This window comes from Bicyclus anynana, chromosome 7 (genome assembly GCF_947172395.1).
Source record: "Bicyclus anynana chromosome 7, ilBicAnyn1.1, whole genome shotgun sequence".
In the NCBI taxonomy this organism is placed as follows: domain Eukaryota; kingdom Metazoa; phylum Arthropoda; class Insecta; order Lepidoptera; family Nymphalidae; genus Bicyclus; species Bicyclus anynana.
Window position 1 is genome coordinate 3,281,616 of NC_069089.1, and position 21,406 is coordinate 3,303,021.

Below are 21,406 nucleotides of genomic sequence, written 5' to 3' on the forward strand. Positions count from 1 at the left end.
AGTAGTTCTTACAATACATTACGTAGTTTGAAATGAGAGGTTGAAATTAACTTTCATGTTTCAGCTAAAAAAACCTTGCAGTATTTTAATACAGGAGTGTGTGTGGCGATCGAAAGTAGTTGACTGTTGGAAAATGTTTAGAGAAGTGTTTACTATTATGGGTTATTGTTGCCAATTTGACACTACTTACTTCAGGTAAACCATCTATATATTATTAATATGTAAACTTAATTTTTGGAACACAAAGTAAGATTGAATATACTTAAAAACCAAATAAGTAAATACTTTGAGAGAGAGATTCTCACTATACCTATACGTTAACAACCCATATTCGGCTCACTGCTGAGCTCGAGTCTCTTCTCAGAATGAGAAGGGTTAGGCCTATAATACACCACGCTGGCCCAATGCGGATTGGCAGACTTCACACACGCAGAGAATTGAGAAAATTATCTGGTATGTAGGTTTCCTCACGATGTTTTCCTTCACCGTTTGAGAAACGTGATATTTAATTTCTTAAAATGCACACAACTGAAAAGTTGGAGGTGCATGCCCGGACCGGATTCGAACCCACACCCTTAGTAATCGGAGGCAGAGGTCATACCCACCTATCACGGCTATACCTATACTATACGTCAAATGTTATTAAAATGTTTGTTTATCTACCCTCAAAATAATGAATCGCTTTTTTTATTAGATCTACGGAACCAAAATACGCTTGCTCGAGCGTGATTTGCATTTTTTATCGTATTATGTGATTTTTCAGGAAACACTCAGGACAATTGATTACTAACTTTAACACCGGTATAGAAATATCAGAAGCGCTGGAAGTGGTAGTGAACAGTCAGAAAATGTTCGCTAATGGAAGCACTACAGACAGTTTTGTGTTTGTAAGTGTTTTATTGTAATATAATAACAATTTCAAAACTAAATTTTTCAGGTAGGCTTAATGTACAGTACAAGCATATATAAAACGTCAGGTTTCAAATGTCAGGAAAATTATGAAAAAATAGTTAGTGTTCCAAATTCGACTTGGACCGAGAAGGGCCCACTACACACTCACATGTTTTATCTGCACACAAAACAACATCGAAAAATATTATGTACCTACCTCTATAGTATGCGCGTTATCATCTGAGTCGTCCGGTCATAAAAGTAAAAAAAGATAGGAATGTGCAGCGCGCCTACCTGCGCACCCTAATTATCGATAAACGGCTACCTGCGCACGTGCTAATGATGAGTCAATAATGATTTGGACGATTCTGATTGGTCGGTTTCTAATGTAATTGCATTGCGTATTTTTTTTGCTATAAATGTGTTTACTGCAATTAAATAAATACATTCATGTGTTACTCGTTGCGCACTATGGATACTTTATTTTCTAACGTTGATCTGAAGAAATTACATGGCGATATTAGCCCTCAAGCTCGAACACTGATTCACAACGTATTCCTGTTTCTCAATGAATTGAAAAGTGATCCGAATAAAGTGGCTTCTCTAAATTTCAACAAACCACGTGAAATGGCCGCATTTGTTTGTGGTGTGAGCAGAGCGACAGTGGACCGAATCAAGACGGAAGTATCACAATCAGGCAGTACCTGTATACCAAGAACAAATTTTAAGAAACCACAAACCGTCACTAATATTGACGATTTTGATAAAAGTGTGTTGAAGCGAACTGTAGCTTCATTTTATGAGAATGGAGAGTATCCATCCGTGGCGAAAATTTTAGAAAAATTCCGTGAACAATTACCCGATTTTAAATGCGGCAACACTTCAATGAGAATACTACTGAAGGAGGTTGGGTTCCAGTATAAGAAAAATAGCGAAGGACGTAAATATTTAATGGAAAGAACTGATATTGTTTGTGCTAGAATGGACTTTTTAAGGAAATTGGATTTACTTAGAAGAACTAACGATCAGCGACCACGTTTCTATCTAGACGAAACATGGATTAATCAAAACCATGCAAGAAAGAGGATGTGGCTTGGAAGCAACGATGAAGGAGGTTTCAAGAATCAGCCTGTGGGAAAAGGCCAAAGATTAATAGTTTGCCATGCGGGTTCTGCAAGGACTGGCTTCGTTCCAGATGCGAAGCTAATATTTAAAGCGGTGAAATCAAAGGATGCTGATTACCACACAGAAATGGATGGCGAAACATATATGGCATGGTTTTCCGAATTCCTGAATCTACTTGAAGAGCCCTCAGTTATAATTGTCGATAACGCAAGCTATCATTCGATACAGTTGGAAAAGATACCCACAAGAAACACGAGGAAAGCTGAAATTCAAGAATGGTTGACAAAGAAAAAGATTCCATATTCCAGCAACGAAATTATTGAAGAATTAATAAGAAAAGTAAAAGCCAGTAACCCGCAGAAGGTCTACGCTTTAGACCATCTGGCAAATGAACGAGGTCATGAAGTAATAAGGCTCCCTCCATATCACTGTCAATATAACCCAATAGAATTAATTTGGGCACAAGTAAAGGGAGAAGTTGCGAAGAATAATAATACCTTCAAGATAGCAGATGTCGAAAATCACCTCCACCGAGCCATAGAAAATGTCACACGAGAAGACTGGGCCAAATGTGTTAGGCATGCCGAAGAACTTCAAAACAAAGATTTACAAAAAGCTCTAATTAGAGATCACGCGCCGCTTATAATAAATTTGGCAGAAGACGAAGATTCTGATGATGAAGACTCAGATGAAGATTAATTTTATTTAGTTAATAATTATATAATATGAAATATGTATTATATTAAATCAAATATTGTTAATTTTTTTAATTTTGTGAACAAGATACGATAATAAACTTTACTTATCGATAATATGTCTTTCATTGTTACACCCTTCACTAGACGGCTCCATAAGACCCATAAGTGCAAGCGAGATAGATATAGAGAAATGATTTATGGCCCTAAGACTCAGTTGTTAACGCGCGTACTATAAGTGTTCATTTACACGATCGGCAGCTGCTACCGACGACTGCAGTCCATTGCATTCGGCAACGCCGTAGCCTGCCGCCGAGACCAAAGATTACAGTGTATTGTGGAAATAGATAGGCTACTAACTTTTTTTCGGGACGCCGGTGCCATCTAGTAACTAGCTACGGTATTTTTAGTATAGTATCCATTATGATATACAAATAATAATGCATATTTTTTGTAAAGGAGAGAGATTTTTGATTTTGTAATAGTTGAAGAAACCAATTGTGAAAATAAAAAAATACAAAAAGTTTTCAGTTGTTACCCCCGGGCTCGTACTCAGGATTATAAGATCGTATCTTTATTATGCACCACTAGGCCAAATAACTATGTGGAACTTTGTTGAAATTAATGTACACTCACTGTCTTTCTTTAATAATCCCTTTGTTTTAGAAATCCAAACATATTCTTCCTATTACGTGTCAAAATTAAAAGCATAAATATTTTTTTTTTCAAGAATTTTTTCCGTACTTACACGTATTAAATCTCTAAAAACATCATAATACATACACATCATAAGTAATTGAATTTACTATCCCAGAATCTTAAATCTAGGAAATAGATGGCGCTGCTTCATAAATTTCACGTTCTTCTAAGTTCACATGGCATCCGAGACTGCTGTCGACTGCCGTTGGCTGCGGTCGTCGGTACAGTTGCCGCTCGTGTAAATGAGCCCTAACTTGTACACTTATCCTCATAGTGTCGTTAACAAGCGATTATCATAATGTTTGGAAGTCTTTACAGGAGTGTTCATCGTCCATCATCCATGTTCAAAAATGGATGATGGACGACCATCGGTTAATAATAATGAATTGTCACACCAGAGCGTAAAATATTTTTTCTCAGTCATCTTTGTAATTAAAAAAAAACCTTTTATTCCAGTTGTATGTATTCGACAAGCAGAATAATTTGACACTGCTTGACAGTTCGATCACCCTGACTCCGTCCACATATTTTGACGTCACCGTCTCTGTGTGGGCCATAGACTCATCGGAAGAAGTGAAATCTTTGTCTTTGATGAGCAGGAAGTGCTTTCTGCCAACTGTGAGTGTCTTAAAATCATAGTAGAGAAGTGAATAGACAAATGATGCGTGTGCCGTTGTAGGTCAAAAGGTATACGATTTTGTCATAATTGGTCCATTGATTAGTCTATTTGACTTCGGCTCATGGAGTTTTGAGTCTTGGATATGAAATATTAAGCTTTATACCTTTTTACTTCTTCATTCATCTTCAGTGAAAATTCGAATCTGAGTCTGCATCAAAAATTATCACCAGCTTTGGAAAGCAATAAGACTCCAAGTCCCAAATTCTCCTCTTCTAATATCTCTAATTATACACAGACAATAACTACAGAGCCTGTACCCTGTAGGGACTAGGCTTAACATAGTCTGATAATGATGATAATCACAAAAAGTAATACACTTGACATTTATAAATGTTGTTTAGTGTAGTGTAGAACTAAAAATGATCAAACGAACTTACCAAGCGAAGTTCGATTGTCCCATCTTTGGCCTTGAGCTTTAAGGTGGATGTTGAGACCATCTCATTCTGTAATAACATTAATTCATAAAAGGTACCAAAAATGTCAATGTTAGGATTCTTGTTGTTATTCTCTAAACTCAATGACAGCTGTAACGGATAATACTAAGAAGAAAGTATAGAATCTCTTTCTATTTTGGTGATAATAGTAAAATATTAAATCTTTCACTATGCACAATGCACACTGTCATATATCAATATTCAAATACTCTCACACAAACATACATACCGTTTGACGCTTTATCGTTACGTAATTAATGAATGCCAGTTCACTCTAATAATAAGCCGCTTAAAAGGACTTCGTACCAATTATAACTGAATAATTTGGACAAATTATGATAATATTTCCAGGATACTAAAATAGCTTCAAACTCATACCAAGTGTGTATGACGGTGTCTATGATGAGGAAAGTCGTGGTGCATTGCAGGTGCTTGCCGTTCAATTATAAATGTAAGTACACTCCTTTTTCATGGCCTGTAGCCATGTTGCAAGTCGATTCTCTTTCTACAAACGTTAACGCTTCGAAAACTAACAAAATGTATGGGAGTGAGAGATCTGTCGATAGCAAATGTCAATCCCATACATTTTATTATTTTCGAGTCGTTAGCGTTTGTTGAAATAGAATCGATATGCTACAGCAGCGGTTCCCGAATTCATTTGACTTCGGAACCCTTTTTGTTTCAAAATTTTTCGGCGGAACCCTAGCTTAAGAAAGAAGTTTAGTCTCGTATATTTATTTAGGTATTTACAAAAATTTTAATGTGATGAATGACATCTTACCATACTTATCCTTAAACAAGTTAATTGAAAATGAATAATAAATTACGTCAATTAATATTATCACAAGTGAAACGATTTACAATATGGAAATTTTATATTTTCGCGGAACCCCTAAGGGCCTTTCACGGAACTTCAGGGTTCCGCAAAACACCTTTTGGGAACCGCTGTGCTACAGGTTCATATTGTTATACTTCTCACTAGTTACTTAATCCTAAGTTGTGAAGGTTCATCACTTGGTTTTTCGAAAATGTTTTCATCAAATCTCGATGTGATGAGACCCTAGGAAGCTATACTAAAGATTTTTGCGTTAGTATTTGTCTGTCTGTATGTTTGCGTACTATGTGTATAACTACTAGCCGACTATTTTGTTTCAGTTGAAGAATTCGACGTAGAAGAGTACCCTATATGCACTTGGGAAAGACTGCAGTGTATATATCAAACGCTTAGTGAGTAGTCTTTCTGTTCCTTTATTTCCACGGATTTTGTTGGAATAGCGATCTCCACAGATCCAATTTTTAGGGGTCCGCCGGTTACATGTTGACAGTTATCAGTTGTATTATAGTATAAGTCCGATAAGTTTAAAGTTGAGCCGAGGTGATATTGCAGCTCGAGCCGAAGGCAAGAGCTATAGTAAGGAAACAGAGGCTGTAATTATCAAAGCGCACGTATGTCATACGACGTTTTATAACACATTAACGACCAAACACAAAAATGAATTTGAATCTCTGTCTGTTTTCCATAAGATGACATTTTGATACGCTTGTCATTTTTATACAGATAACGAAGTGCACACACATTTATTGTCAAAATTATTAAAATGAAATAATTAAATGTTTATTTATTATATTTCCCAATTTATATGAAATTTGGTATGTTAATCAATGGGACCTCTAAGCAAGCTACTTTTTATCCCAAAAAAATACATGGTTTCATGAAAAATTAAATTTAATGCCATCTGACTTGCAGGCGTCTGCTAGTTAATTTTAAATGTTAAATCGATCAGTAAAATTATTTAACAGTTCAATAAGCAAACAGTATCATTGCAGATAGAGTGCAGAGCGACATTCGTGACGTCATATCGCAGTGCTACCAGAAGTGCGACTACGTACAGTATGAGACAGAGGCGGAGTATGTTAAAGTGGATCGACATATTGCGTAAGTGCATTCTACTTTATTATCAACCCATATTTGGCTCACTGCTGAGCTCGAGTCTTTTCTCAAAGGGATTAGGCCAATAGTCTACCAGGCTGGCCCAATGTGGATTGGCGAACTTCACACACGCAGAGAATTAAGAAAAATCTCAGGTATGCACGTTTCCTCACAATGTTTTTCCTTTACCGTTTGAGACGCGTGATATTTAATTTCCTAAAATACACACAACTGAAAAGTTGGAGGTGCATTCCCTGGACCGGATTCGAACCCACACCCTCCGGAATCGAAGGCAGTGGTGTTATCTACTGGATTATCACAGCTATAAGTTCATTGTATGTAGGTTTTTATTAATTTATTTTATTCTACTGTTTGGCCCACTACTCTACTAATCATAGCCCCGCTCTACCATTTTTCTTATAATCAATACCTACTTAATATATCTGTAAATAATATTTAAGTGTCTGGGAGTGGTTTCAAAGCAACTGCGATTTCTAAACTGTTCTTAGTTATTTACTCAAACACAATCATACTTTTTAAAATATTTGTCTTTGTCTGTTTGTTCGGATTAAACTCTAAAGCTGCTGAACCCTTAAGAGCGATAGAGGAGGTTATTCATCAATGTATAGGCAAGTTGTCTCTTTTATCCAGAAATCCCTCTGGGGTCGAGTCTTACGAGTAACTACGAAGTACCACCCAGATAGATAAGAAAAGAACAATTATTATTTTAAAAAGTTTACCAAATTCACGCGGACAAAGTCAGAATCACCAGCTAGTTATTAATATTTGTTTGAGATAAAATAATCTGAATATTACGTTTAAATTTTTATTGCAATTATATTTTGTGTAAAGTATTACCAAAAGCACCCTAACATTTATAATATCAAAAAGTCTTTTCAAATACCACAGCAATACAAAACACACTTTTCCCACATTTTTTCCGAAATTATTTACAAGATTTTCCCATATCTAATCCCGGAACTAGGGACCGAATCTACAAAAACCTTCGCGATATCCGGTAAACATCGATCTTGGTAACGACACCTATGTAAGTAAGACCCTTAACACATTGCATGATTTTTGAGCGAATTTGACATACGATACAAACTATATTAGCAATATCGCTTTAAAAAAATATAAGATCGCTTCTTTGCTAGTGTATTAATCTAACAAAACCCTTGAGATAACAAATTACGATGAATACATTTTGTTAGATTGATATGATAGTTGACTATGATAGTTTTCTTTGTGATGTTAAATCAATAGTGAAATAGGTTATAATTAGCATAGTATTTATGAAAAAGGAAAACTCCAAGCACAAACATATAAAACTTTCTTCTAATTCTGTGTAGAACTTAACAATTATTATGAAAGACAAATTCATTTCCAGCGAAACGCCACGTACCAGACCAGACGTTAAGCTTTTTAAGTACGTAAAGATTTCACTTTGCGAATATGCGTTGAGTTGTTTTTTATCTTTTGATATAATTTCAATGACGTTTTAATCTTCTCTTACTTATTGTATCCATTGCGTAGTATAAAATTATAAAATATTTTTTATTTATTATAATAATAATTTAATAACGCGGGAAGCGACTTTGTTTTATCCATACTTTCATACTAATATTATAAATGCAAAAGTTAGTCTGTCTGTCTGTTATCCATTCACGGTTAAGCCGCTACACATTCGGATGTTTGGTAAAGAGGATAAATTGGAGATTGGACCCGAACACTGTTTCTTATCTCGGAAAAATCCATTGCTCCCTCGGGATTTGTAAAAAAATGGGTCGCGGAGCTAGGTCCAATTAATAATTCAAATTGTATCTCGTTTGGGGTTCATTTCAATTTCAAATGACCGCGCGTATATTTTCCCGTGTGAACAAGCTCTTACTTCCTCAATGAATCGGAACCATTTTTAGCGTGAACTTTGATAAATCATCAGCGATAGCTTTTTTGGCGGCAAAAGGTTAAAAAGTCATTTACAGAGATGACTCTAAGGCGTGCCCGTTTTTAGACCCTCGAAAACATCTTAGATTTAACCTTTGCAAAAGATCAAACATTAATCTTTTGAAGAAAAACTAAAAAGGAGGGTTGCAGTTAAGTGTCGTAACCCACATTTTGTAGTAGCTGATTGATGACTTGTTTGCGTTATCCATTCTTCTGAGTCCTTAACGGCGTTTTTGTATTTGATTTCCACCAATACATAAAGTGATTCTTGTGAATCGTTTTAAATATGACGGTAATTATTGGAAGTGTCGGAAAAAGGTGAGCTATCTAGGAGCTTTTATCGAAAAGAAAATGTCTACAATAAAGTCCCAGGTGGTGTTCAGGTAATTTCAGACTAGCGTATTTTTTGCGCGTATACGGTCAGCCTAATTGCTTACACGCGCGCTACATTACGCGCTTCAAAAAACCCGACTCGCGTATACAGGCATATTTCAGCGTGTTCGCTGGAACCGGTAGTGTCGTGTCAGTATGTCTGGGAGGTGTCACTTGCGGCTCGCGCTACGAGGTGAGAAGCTCAACTTGTACGAGCATCAACGCTCGTACAAGTTGAGTGTGTGCCAAAAGGCGCGCTAACGCGCCTACATGCGCTTCCAAAAACGAGATCATACGCGCGTATAAAAACGCTAGTCTGAAACCGCTCTACATCTATTTTATAAGTATAGCTAAGTTTCTTTATGTTCGTAAGAAAATCTATCATGAGATAAATATTATGACAGAAATAAACGTTTTCAATTTGTAAAGAATTATTTTCTGGACATGATAAATCGAGCCACGGCCGGACGTTTGTCGCTAAACTTACGGCAATGGAAACAAAATTACTTCTTTTCTTGAAAAAAATGTTCTTCGTTTATTGAAAGTGCCTCTAGTACATTTGGAATTGATTGTAAGGACGTAAATGGATCAATCACTGGGGACTGTTGGTTGTAACTAAATATTATGACAAGGTTTAACGATGACACAATTATAGTAGACTAGCAAACGTCGCGCGGTTTCACCCGTGTAGTTCCCGTTCCCGTAAGAATACGGGGATAAAATATAGCCTATAGCACTAGGGAATAGTGTAGCTTCCTAACAGTGAAAGAATTTTTCAAATCGGACCATTATTTCCTGAGATTAGCGCGTTCAAGCAAACAAACAAACTCTTGAGCTTTCTAATATTAGTATAGATATTAGCTCTGAAACATTAGATTAAATTATGGGTTAAACTTAGTTACTTTAGGAGTTCATTGAGTCAAATCAGATTGCCTTCTTTGTCGCCGACGCCCCCCGGGGTTTCACCCGCGTAGTTCCCGTTCCCGTAAGAATAAAGGGAAAAAATATAGCCTATGACTATGAATATAGTGGTAAAAAATTTCAAAATTGGTCTAGTATATCCAGAAATAAACCCCTACATCATTACAAACTTTACTTCTTTATAATATTAGTAGGTATAGAATGCATTTTTACCAAAACACGAGTCTACCAAATAGTTTAAATGAACTATAGTAAATAGTTCTGCTTGGTTTACATTATTATTTATGGCAAAGAACAGAGAAAGTCTGTAAGATATTTCACAATATGCTGGTTAAAAGAATTGAATGGTTTGTTGAAAGCCAAAATATATTATCATCACACACAATAGGTTTTAGAAGAGCACAATCCAGTTTAGACTGTCTCTCAAGACTGGTGAGTTATATACAGTTAGGATTTTCAAAGAAATTAACAACAGCGGCTTGTTTTTTAGACATCGAAAATGCTTATAACAATATTTTAACAGAAAAAGTAGTAAAAGTCTTAGATGAATTAGGAGTAGGTAAACTTATTTGTAAATATTTGTGGTCATTCTTAAGTGATAGACAATTGATGATTAAACATGAAAATGATAGTCAGTTTTCCGAGGTCAGGCATACAAATAGAGGACTCGCTCAAGGAGACCCCATATCGCCCTTACTTTTTAATATAACCACCTATATTATCTGTCAACAAATTAAAAATGTATTTATTTTGCAATATGCCGATGACTTTGTAATTTATCTCAGTAATAAAAAAATAAATTTATGCGAATCAAAATTACAAGTAGCTCTAAATTATATGGTTAGAAAATTGGATGAGATAGGACTTCAACTTTCATCAAACAAAACAAAAGTATGTATTTTCAACAGAGGAAATAGACTAACCTCGAACCAGATTAACCTTATTATTGACAACAAAAATATAAGTATTGATGAAAATGTAAAATATTTAGGGTTATGGTTTGATAGATCGCTGAGATGGACGAGACATATAAATGAATCAGTTATGAAAATATCAAAGTTTTTAAATTTATTTAAAGTATTAGCTGGCCCTGGATGGGGCATTGCACCTAAGCATTTACGTAATTTGTATATATCACTTATAAGAAGTAGATTAGATTATGGTTGTTTTTTATATGATTTTAGTGCTAAGACACACTTGTGTAAACTTGACAGGGTTCAGAATCAGGCACTTCGAATCGTTGGCGGTTTCATTAAAAGCACACCTATACACGTAATGGAGAGTGAATTGTGCATCCAACCACTGTTTTTAAGACGTTTATATCTAGGTTATAAGTATATTGTGAAAAGTATGAGTTGGTCTAATAATGTGATTGTAAATATGTTAAATGATATGGGCTCTCCTTCTTATGACAAATATTGGAAATCAAAAAAAAAGCCTTTGTTGTTAACCTTATATGATCAATGTAAACAACTTGATATACGAGTACATGCCACAAGTCCACTAGAAATGTACAAAGTAGATATTTGGACATCCTATATTGATATAAATAACGTTGTAAGGGCCAATTTAGAATGTTTAACTGATGCTAAAAGAAAACATCAACCGGAATACTTAAAATATTTGGTAATAAAAGAACTTTTGGGAAAATATAAGGGATTTTCACATATATATACTGATGCATCTAAAGATGGAAAAGGATTAGGCGCAGCCTTTATTCATTTAGAGCAAAGTAACTCGGCTATGTTCAAAACTGACCGCCAAATTTCTATTATGACCATGGAACTCGTTGCAATTTTAGAAGCTCTTGAATATATTAGGACTTTAAAGAAGCAAAATGTTGTTATTATTACAGACAGCAAAAGCGCCTTGCAGCATTTAGCTCTGTGCGCCTCTGGTTATAGCAGAGGTATGCCAGTAGCTTACAAAATTCTAAAATATATATATGACTCACGTCATATTAGTCTGAAGTTGCAATGGGTTCCATCTCATATAGGTATAAGAGGAAACGAGGAGGCTGACAGACTCGCAAAATCAGCAATAATGGAAGGCACAGAGTCGTGTATATTACCGTTCTATACAGAAATATTGAATAAATTCAAAATTATATGTTATAATAAATTTAGAGAATATTTTGATTTAAGAAGTAAAGAAAAAGGAATTTGGTATAGAACTATACAATATCAGCCTCCTCGGTTCCCCTGGTTTGGCGGTATTAAATTAAGCAGAAAATACATAGTGTTAGCTCATAGGCTGCGTTCTGGACATTATCCGTCTAAGAAGTTCGCATTTTTAATGAAAAAGGTTCCTTCCGCCATATGTGAAGTTTGTGATACGATAGATGATGTCCAGCACATAATAATGGAATGTGGCAAGTATAACGCAGAAAGAGAAGAATTTATTCAGAAATATCGAGTTAGTAAGTTCGATGTTGGAGCCCTGGTGAGCTTTCTTTGTCAACCAACATCAGAAAGTTTCAAATCTTTTATTGAGATATTTCTGAATAAATAATCTTTTGAATACTCCAACTCATGGTTATAATTAAGATAAATTTTCATTTTAATTAAGATTACAAAAATTATTTTGTTTTTTTTTATATAATATGTAATATCAACGGAAGATTCTTGTAATTAATTTAAGTAGCTTTGTTTTTATCATGTTTTTGTCATTGTTAATTAGGGTACGATGGGACTGACATGTTATTTATAATAAAAGTCCCTTAAAACTTATAGATTAAAAAAAAAAAAAAAAAACAGAGAAAGTCTGCCTAAAATTAGACAATCAAAGTTGTTGTCTTCGATAAAGAGAAAACTAAGCGTGCCAAAATGGCAACACACGCTGAGTTTTATTTTTGTTACACATTTAGTACTTCAAATATTGACGATCTTGTCTACTTATGTGACTAATTAACATTGTGGCTTTAACCTTAAATTATACTTATTATAATATACTATACCAGTGGACGCCCGCAAATAAGTTAGCGTAATTTTTTTTCACGGCTTTTCCGGGATAAAAGTTGCCTATATATTGCTCAATAATATCCTCTATCTACCAATTAAAGTCCTATTAAATCAGTTCAGCCGTTCCCAAGATTAGCCTGGACAAACACACAAACAAAAAATTAAAAAAAAAGCATGATTGTGTTTTAAATCGTGTAAATAACTAGCACTTGAGAAAACACAGTTATCTTTACTTTATTTAAACTAATTGATATTATGGTAGAGGGGATGTATCACTGTTGGTATAAATAAGAGGGTATTTGATTATTTGAGCTCAGTTGTTTGTTGGGCAACGTAGACACCGTCACGCTGCCAGTCGCATTAGTGATTTTGTTTTTAGTGTGGGCATGGAGAACATGTCAGGCAAGGAAGGTGAGTGTTGATGCATTCTAAAGGAATACCTTAAACCTACTCTTAAGGTCACAAGTCCTGGGACCTGCTCGAGGTGTTTCCTCTACCACAAAATAATGGTACAATCACTGTTAATGCTACCCGTTACATCACAATATCGTTCAGGAACCTAATCCTAGTCAAGTCAATTTGTTCACGTTCAATGCTTAACTGAACGCTGAAAATAAGCAAACAGAATTGCAATTCCAGAGCAGCGGCACGTGGAGACTGTCGTGTGGCGGTGCATTTTGCCGACAACACTTGCATCAAGTACCGGCGAGAAGTGCTCTACACGTGGGACCAGATGCTGGGTTAGTGCGACATCGTTATCTTTTTTATTATTATTATTTGCCTTGTCCATGATCCATTGTTGTCCGTCAGTCGATCCTAATAAAGTCATTTTATGTTTTAGTAAGACGAAGGCAACCTTACCCTAACTTCTGTTAAGAGTCCATTGAGAAAATCGAATTTATCACTTAAATCATGCTTGCTGAACCTCCACTTTCACTTGTGCACTTTTACAGAATTATCTATACTTAAAATAAATCTGTAGAGAAGTCAATTCTGTACACGAAATATGTTTCCAAAGTAACTAATTAGGGGGTGATTACTGATTACTGATCGATACTGATGCCAAAAATGCAATCAGTATATTTGTCTGTCTGTCAATCACTATTTTTGTCTGTCTGTCTGTATGTTCCTTATAGAAACAAAAACTACTCAACAAATGAAAATGTTACAGTATATTGCTCATCACGCTACGATCAATAGCAGTGAAGGGAAATGTTGGGAAAACGGGAGAAGTTACTCTATTTTTACAGCGATACTACTAAGTAAGGGCTGGATTAAACAGGTCTAAGGGCGGACGAAGTCGCAGGCGTCCACTAGTATTAACAATAATAATTCATTTTAAGATAAAACTGGCACCGACTTCAAAGACGTATTTTAGTTATTTTGATTTCAACACAAAATTACTGAACAGATACTCATTCAAACAAAAAAAAAGAATTCTTAAAATTGGTATGTAAATAAATACCTGTGAATCGCTTGATGTCGTCAGTCCACCTAGTGGGGGTCGACCAACACTGCGCTTTCTGGTGCGGGGCCGCCATTCCAGCACCTTGGGACCCCAACGGCCATCGGCTTTTCGAACTATGTGCCCCGCCCATTGCTACTTCAGCTTCGCGACACGTTGAGCTATGTCGGTGACTTTGGTACTTATGCGGATCTCCTCATTTCTGATTTGATCACGCAGAGATACTCCTAGCATAGCTCGTTCCAGCGGTGTCTGTAGATGGACCAACAGAATTTTAAACAATAATGCTCTAAAATTCAGCAAATAAATGAAAATAAAAAGGGAGTGATTCCTACGATTTTCCCGCCAAACTCCCATTATTATCTATATTACTTACGGCCAGTTTCTTCATCGCAAGTAACAGTCAAAGTAACGTCATAAATCAAAAGTGACGGTCTTATTCACTGAAAAATAAAGTCTTCTATACTACTTACTACTTTTACTGTTACTTTAGCTTTACATGAAGAAACTGGCTGTCGAGTTTAAAATATCATTGGTATACGTACATAATAAATAATATTGCCTTGAAAAGTGATAGCGGGAATACTTACAAATATTTTACGCCGTTTGCTTTTCAATTTCTCTTTAGTACAGAATTCTAGGACGGAGCCAATTTATTTTTCTAAAGGCTTTCCACTTGCAACTGCAAAGGTTAATAGTGACTATTGCGTGGAATTGATTGCCACCTTTCCTGTCGAATGTACATTTTCGCTAAAAAAACACTTATTTGGAGTAGGTACTTTTAACGACTAAAATTTTTTGTTATTACGAAAAAATTACTAAACTTATTTTGATTTAATGTGAGATAGATTATAATATAAATAAATAAATAAATATACTTAAACAATACACATCACTATCTAGCCCCAAAGTAAGCATACAGAGTAGCTTGTGTTATGGGTGCTAAGATAGTTGATATTATAATATTAATATACAATTATAGACTACATATAAATACTTATATAATGTATAATTACACACTATATGTATTGTAATACTCGTATTTCTATTTTACGTAAACTATTTTTCACTGAAAACGAAAGAGTTCCAGTGGAATAGTATTTTTGGGTTCCTGGGTTAAAAATATAAAAATATGAAATATATGCTATAAATATAATTAGCTACGGAACCAGGATTTTATATTTCCGCGTCACAGCACTAATAATAAATGCGAAAGCTGTTTGTCTATTTTTTTTTGCCCATTATCTGAATATGAACATGGTTGGACTTTGGAGACACATGGACATTTGGACATACCTAGGCTAATTTTATCTTGTCACTAATCTTCGAAAGCTTAGAGTTAAGACAAGAGAGTTTAGAGTTACGGTTTGGCTTACAGCAGTGAGCCGAATATGGGTTGATAATGATGATGAATGATTATCAACCTATATTCGGCTCACTGCTGAGCACGAGTCTCCTCTCAGAATGAGAGGATTAGGGCTTAGTCCAGTTGGTAGACTTCACACACGTAAATAATTAAGAAAATTCTCAATTATGCAGGTTTCCTAACGATGTTTTCCTTCACCGTTTGAGACAAGTGATATTTAATTTCTTAAAATGCACATAACTGAAAAGTTGGCTGTACTCGGACTGGATTCGAACCTACACCCAAATCGAATTCTACATCGAAATCAGTTCCACTGGACTATCACGTCTCAGTAAAGTAAATACAAACAGTAATCCTCGAGGGAAAAAGGGAAAACTCCAGATTCCCGCAAAACATATAAGGAGTTAATATTTTTTTCAGCAAATCTTGGAGGTATATTCGGCTTATGCCTCGGCGGGTCCATTATAAGCATAATTGAGCTAGCGTGGTTCATCTTGGAGCTATTGTTTACGATTGCTAGAGGCCAGAGAGTTGCGCACAACGTACACGGAGATAAAAAGAGAATGGTTTTCACTTTGACAAACAAGATCGCTTCGTTGGAAAAAGCGAAGACACAAAAACATAATGGAATGGGAATTATTAAAAGCAGGAAAAGGAAAAGTGGCCGTTTTCCGTATTTGAATTGAAATGTTTTCTTCGAGCGATTGTTTGAGTCATTTCTATTATCTTCAATTTTTTTTGTTCGTTATACAAAGTAAGAGATTTTTATAAAAAAATTTTTAAAAATTTTCTTCTACCGTCTTTCTGTCTTGACTGACTTTGAGTATAAAATAAAGTTTATTATAAACATTTTAAAAACTTTTGAATTTACTGAAAAACACTGTCCTTACCTAAATAAAGTAAATTTGTAATTCCTATTAGAATAGATATATATAAAGCGATCATTATAGCTTGGCAAGTTCATTGATGACACTCCCATGATATGCGGGCGACGAGGGGAAAGAGAGTGCGGGTGTGAAATCGTGCGTGCAGGTAAGTGACGTGCATCAGTCGTGGGTTTTTCATTCATCGCTACACGCCCCCGGCCCGCGCGGGATTTTGAAAGTGTTACAAACGAAGTTGCCAAGCCATATTTTTTTATATTTACTAACTTGAATAAATAGCCTAGACTTTACAAAATGAGGTAAGTCTGACTCAGCTCTAGTTTATCGCTTTGCAAACATTATCTCTTTTGTCGTCACATTAGGCACGATTTTGAAGGGAGAGAGGAAACATTACATTACATTTTAATTCACGCGATCGGAGTCGCGAGCGTCCGCTAGTATTATATAGACATACCAATGAAAAGAAAAACCTAATGTATTAAAAATATCTAAGTATGAAAACTTAGGGCTGTTTGTTGCTGGATGTCATTAATCTTGAAAAGTTCGGGTTACGGTTTGTCATTTGTATATCTGTCACTCTCAGGATTTCTACATGTAGGATACCTACGTGACGTTGGAGGATTGAGACTAGACAAAAACTCCATTTTTGTGGAAATTTGATCAATGACCGCCGATTTAAGGGTACCTAACTATTCAGATAAATTTTATCATCATCATTATAAGTCTATTATTTTGATTACTCTATTTATTACAATATAATAGACCACTACAGACTACACAATTTTTTTAAAGGTTCCGATTTTTTTTAGTCCACAAGGAACCCTAATAGTTTCGTCATTATCTGTCCTAATCTGTCCGTCCATCCATAAGCCTATTGTAAATACTAGTTTAAGTCAGATTCTAAAGAACAAGGTAGGTTAACATCGTTTGCTGGCTGGGTTGCGGTAGTTTACGAAATGTTCCCGTGGCTCAGTCATCAGGCGGCGAGTCGGAACACCGTGGGGTTTTAGTCGGTTGAAGTCCGACATAACCATCTTGCATCCCCGTGGCGAGAAGGTATCCATGAAGATTTCCCCACGTTAAAAAAAATAAAATAGGTTAACATCGTTTGGAACTCGCATATTTTGTCATTTTTTTTTTCGGGTGCGAGGCCCCTTTGGGCGCGGGGTCTGTACCAAATGCCACCTAAGCCCTGTGGCTAATCCGGCGCCGGTAAAAGTATCATTTGAGTTTCTTACCTAAAACATAAATGTAAATAATTATTCTTCAGTCTGACACTGCCATCTATCATAATAACATGTAAGATAAGTACAGGGAATGGGTATAATGGGACAAGTAAATCCAAAATAGTTTTGAAAAATATATTTATTTGTATGGATGTTCTATGGGGTGAGTACATTTATTAAAGAAATAAAAAAAAATATATATTGTTACAAAACTTCGTTTCTAAAATGTGTAAATAACGCCATCTATATTACATTTTTATAGACATTACTTACCGCCATCTAGCGGCATTTACATGAAGGACTTACTTCATGAAAATGCCGTTTTGGTTCCTGAAACACTATTCAGTTTTCGTATATTACCAAATTTATCTCGTAGTTTCTCTATTTTTAAACAGATGGAGCTAAACCGAAGCCTTGATTTGAATATATTAACTAGTGTTTAAACCCATATCTAACTAGGTACGTGTTAAAAAAGTGCAAATTGAAGTAATAAAAAATCAGGTGCTATACCCGTGTATTATCGTTCATTTTAATCCAACAAAATTGCTCATCCTTTAGTTAGAATCTGACGAAATTACTAAATAAATTGTTAAAAATAACGGTTAAACTATTTTTATTTTTTTTTATCTAGGCCAAGCCAATAAAAAGCGCAATAGTTACTTTTTTTGTAAATGAATTTTTTTTTGTAAAAAAAAATTCTTTTGACCTTTTAACGCACAAATAATATATAAAGGTACAGTTATAAACACACTCGTACAGTCACGCCAAGTCGCGATCACGTAGGGGTACAGTCAGCTAATATTAAAGTTTTATATCGCTCACAGAACCCTCCGCACGATCTTTTGTGATTTATGTTTGACCGACTGCGACTGTACATTATATACGCGATCAACTGGCTCCATGAATAATAAACAGCCTGTAGGGTTCATCAGGACATTTGGAATACCAACATTTGTTTTATGTTTGTAACATTAGTTGATGAAGCTTTCGTCGTGATATTTAGTGTGAACTGGAATGTCTCATTATAACAGTTACCATTATCATTTTGATCCTCTATTAGCCAAGCAAGTTATTTTTTTATTGTAAGCAATGATAATAAATACTATTAGATGTGTTACTAGCGCATGAAAAATGAGGCGCTCAAAAAAGGATATTTATTACACATTTGCTCGTAAAGTATCGCTTATTTCACCAATTTGAATATCGCAATGTATCTCATTACGCACATGTGCCGTAATGTAATATAAAACCTTTATCATCCGTCTAAAAACGAACGGTACTTTTTTAAATCTTGGCAAAGAGTTTTTATATCAGAAAAGTGCTCAACATTTTATGTCTGTATGTGAGATAAAATATAATAAAAAAAACATTTAATTCTTTCATTTGATTAATTTTGGCAATAAATGTGAACCATTTATCTGTATCATAAATACAAAAATATTTGTCTAAAAAAAACAAACGCTTGTGTGCGCACTTCGTTATCTGTTTAAAAATGATAATGTATAAAAAATTCATCTTATGGATGCAAATAAATTTTCAGAAAGTGTGCTTCCTCGCAAATGTCTTATAAAACGTCGTATGACATAGGTACGTGCGCTTTGATAATTACATCCTCTGCTTCCTAGCTCTCGCCAAGGCTCGAGCTGCAATATCGCCTCGGCTGTAATTTTCAACTTACCGCACATAAATGCAGCATGCATGTAGGTGGACTAAGGCCTACTCTCATCCTGAGAGGAGGCTCGTGCTCACATGTGAACCGAATATGGTTTGGTAATGATGATGATGATGACGACTATAACATAAAAATGGAACCGACTTCAAAGACGTATATAACACCGATTTTCGCAAAAATTAAATGGGACCAATCTGGCAAAAAATCGGTTAATTAATTACGAAATTATGAGATAACTTAAACATAATAAAATATATATACGCATTAAATTGAGAACTCCTTTTTTCCGTTAAAAATAGGTCTTTCGTTGACGCTCTACAAGAGATTGCGGCTTGCAATAATTTCAAGTCAAAGATGAGATGTTCGCTCAATTCTCGCCAACCGCTCATCGGAGCCGCGCGGGAATCATCCTCTTAAATAAGTCAGTAAAAACCGGCATAAAATAACGGTTTGGGGCAACAAGTCACGTCTTCAATATAGGGATTGGGCGCGTATTGCTATCAATTTTTCCCTCGACTCGGATTTAATTATTCATGCCTCGTCGGCGTGTGTCGGAAGATTTCAACTCGAATTCGGTGATTTACATAGAATTCTACTTTGCATATTTTTTTGTTATTATAATTTTTGGATCTCGGTGTCTTTTAATTTGCAGTCAAAGTTGGAGTCAATTTATAATTTTCGATTTAAGTGCTTTTTTTTTTCATCCTCATTAGATTTGAATTACTGCTTAGTGAATTGGTCGTTCTTTTTTTACATTATAAAGGCTAGCGCTTGGCAGCAATCATGCTTGATAGTAAGCGATGAACTATGGTGGAACGCGCTTGCTTAGAAGATGCCTATTCACTCTTGACTTGAATATAACCATGTTGTAGGTGGTAGGGAAAACGGAAGCTGGAAGGACATTTCATAATTTCGCAGTGCGGATCAGGAATGAAGAACCGAAACGCTTGCAGACCTCTGCGATGCCTGGCAGTTCTATGGTAAAAAGGTTCGTTCAATACAAAAGTCTGAAATAAGGTCAATTATCCATACTATAATATATTATATTATAACAGTGGTATGTCTGTTTGTTTTTCCGCCTTTCACGGGAAAACGAAGCAACGAATTGTTGACGTACCAGTACTTGCTAATAATAATAAAATCCATGATCTTGGTTGAAAAACATTACGTTAAACTTAATATTATGTGTTAATATTAATGTAACTATTACTACAGTTATAAATAAGAACATAGGTAGGTACTAGAATAAAAGTGTGAATTTTAAAAAACGATGTTTTCCTAGCCGAAGGGGAGCATAAAGTATGTCATCGGGTTAAGTTATGACCTCTCACCGTTTCTTGGGGAATAGTCCAGATTTTCCTCAAGTGGACTACATTTAATTTCGGAGCGGAAACACGGATGATGCAACCTAATTATGAAATGGAAAAAATTATGAGTGAATTTGAAGCTGGTGTATTTTTTAACTAGAAAGGACACTGGGCACAATATTTTCTTAAGTGTTATCTTATATTAAAAACGCTTTTTTTTTAAATATTTTGTATTATTATACGTATAGTATAACGTATCCATATAATTTTGTTAGAGGTCCAAATAATTAATAAATAAAAAAGAAAATAAGCGCCGAAAGTGCATTGAAGGCCGTCAGTACGGTTCCTATAACAGGAAAATATGACAATGCCCACAATAAGGCGACCCTTATTATCGTAAACTAGAGTCCTTCTTCTTTCTATTCTACTCCATTTTATCTATATCTGTAAAAATATGGTGCGAGAGCCATACCAGAAAAATATCTCTATAACCTGCTAGATATAGGCCTTACCAGAACTGTAGCGAATTTGATATTATAAGGGGCATCCAAAGCTTTATTTTGACCAAGGCGTTTGGAACCCTCATCACTTTAATTTTAAGTTTTCGACTTATTATTATCACCATTATTATATAATTATCACTGATATTATAAAGTGCTTGTAACCTTATTGAAATACATAAATTTTGAATTTAAATTTGGCCAACACGAGCAGAGAAGAGGAGAGATTACATGTGATAACTTAACTCCTTAACCCTATGGTTTAGTTGAGTTATCCCGTATTAAGGTATATGGACTCGGCATTCGCACATTGAATCTATGTAATGCATAATC

General features: G+C 35.2%; 1 protein-coding gene across 1 annotated transcript; it reads left to right on the plus strand.

The window, feature by feature from the left end:
* Positions 1–133: 133 nt before the first annotated feature.
* On the plus strand, positions 134–16,170 carry LOC112049465 (uncharacterized). The gene is made up of 8 exons (XM_024087344.2): positions 134–195; positions 764–887; positions 3,867–4,028; positions 4,875–4,974; positions 5,679–5,750; positions 6,351–6,459; positions 13,293–13,393; positions 15,905–16,170. Exons 1-8 carry the CDS (start codon positions 134–136, stop codon positions 16,168–16,170), a joined length of 996 nt encoding a protein of 331 aa, XP_023943112.2.
* Positions 16,171–21,406: the final 5,236 nt, after the last annotated feature.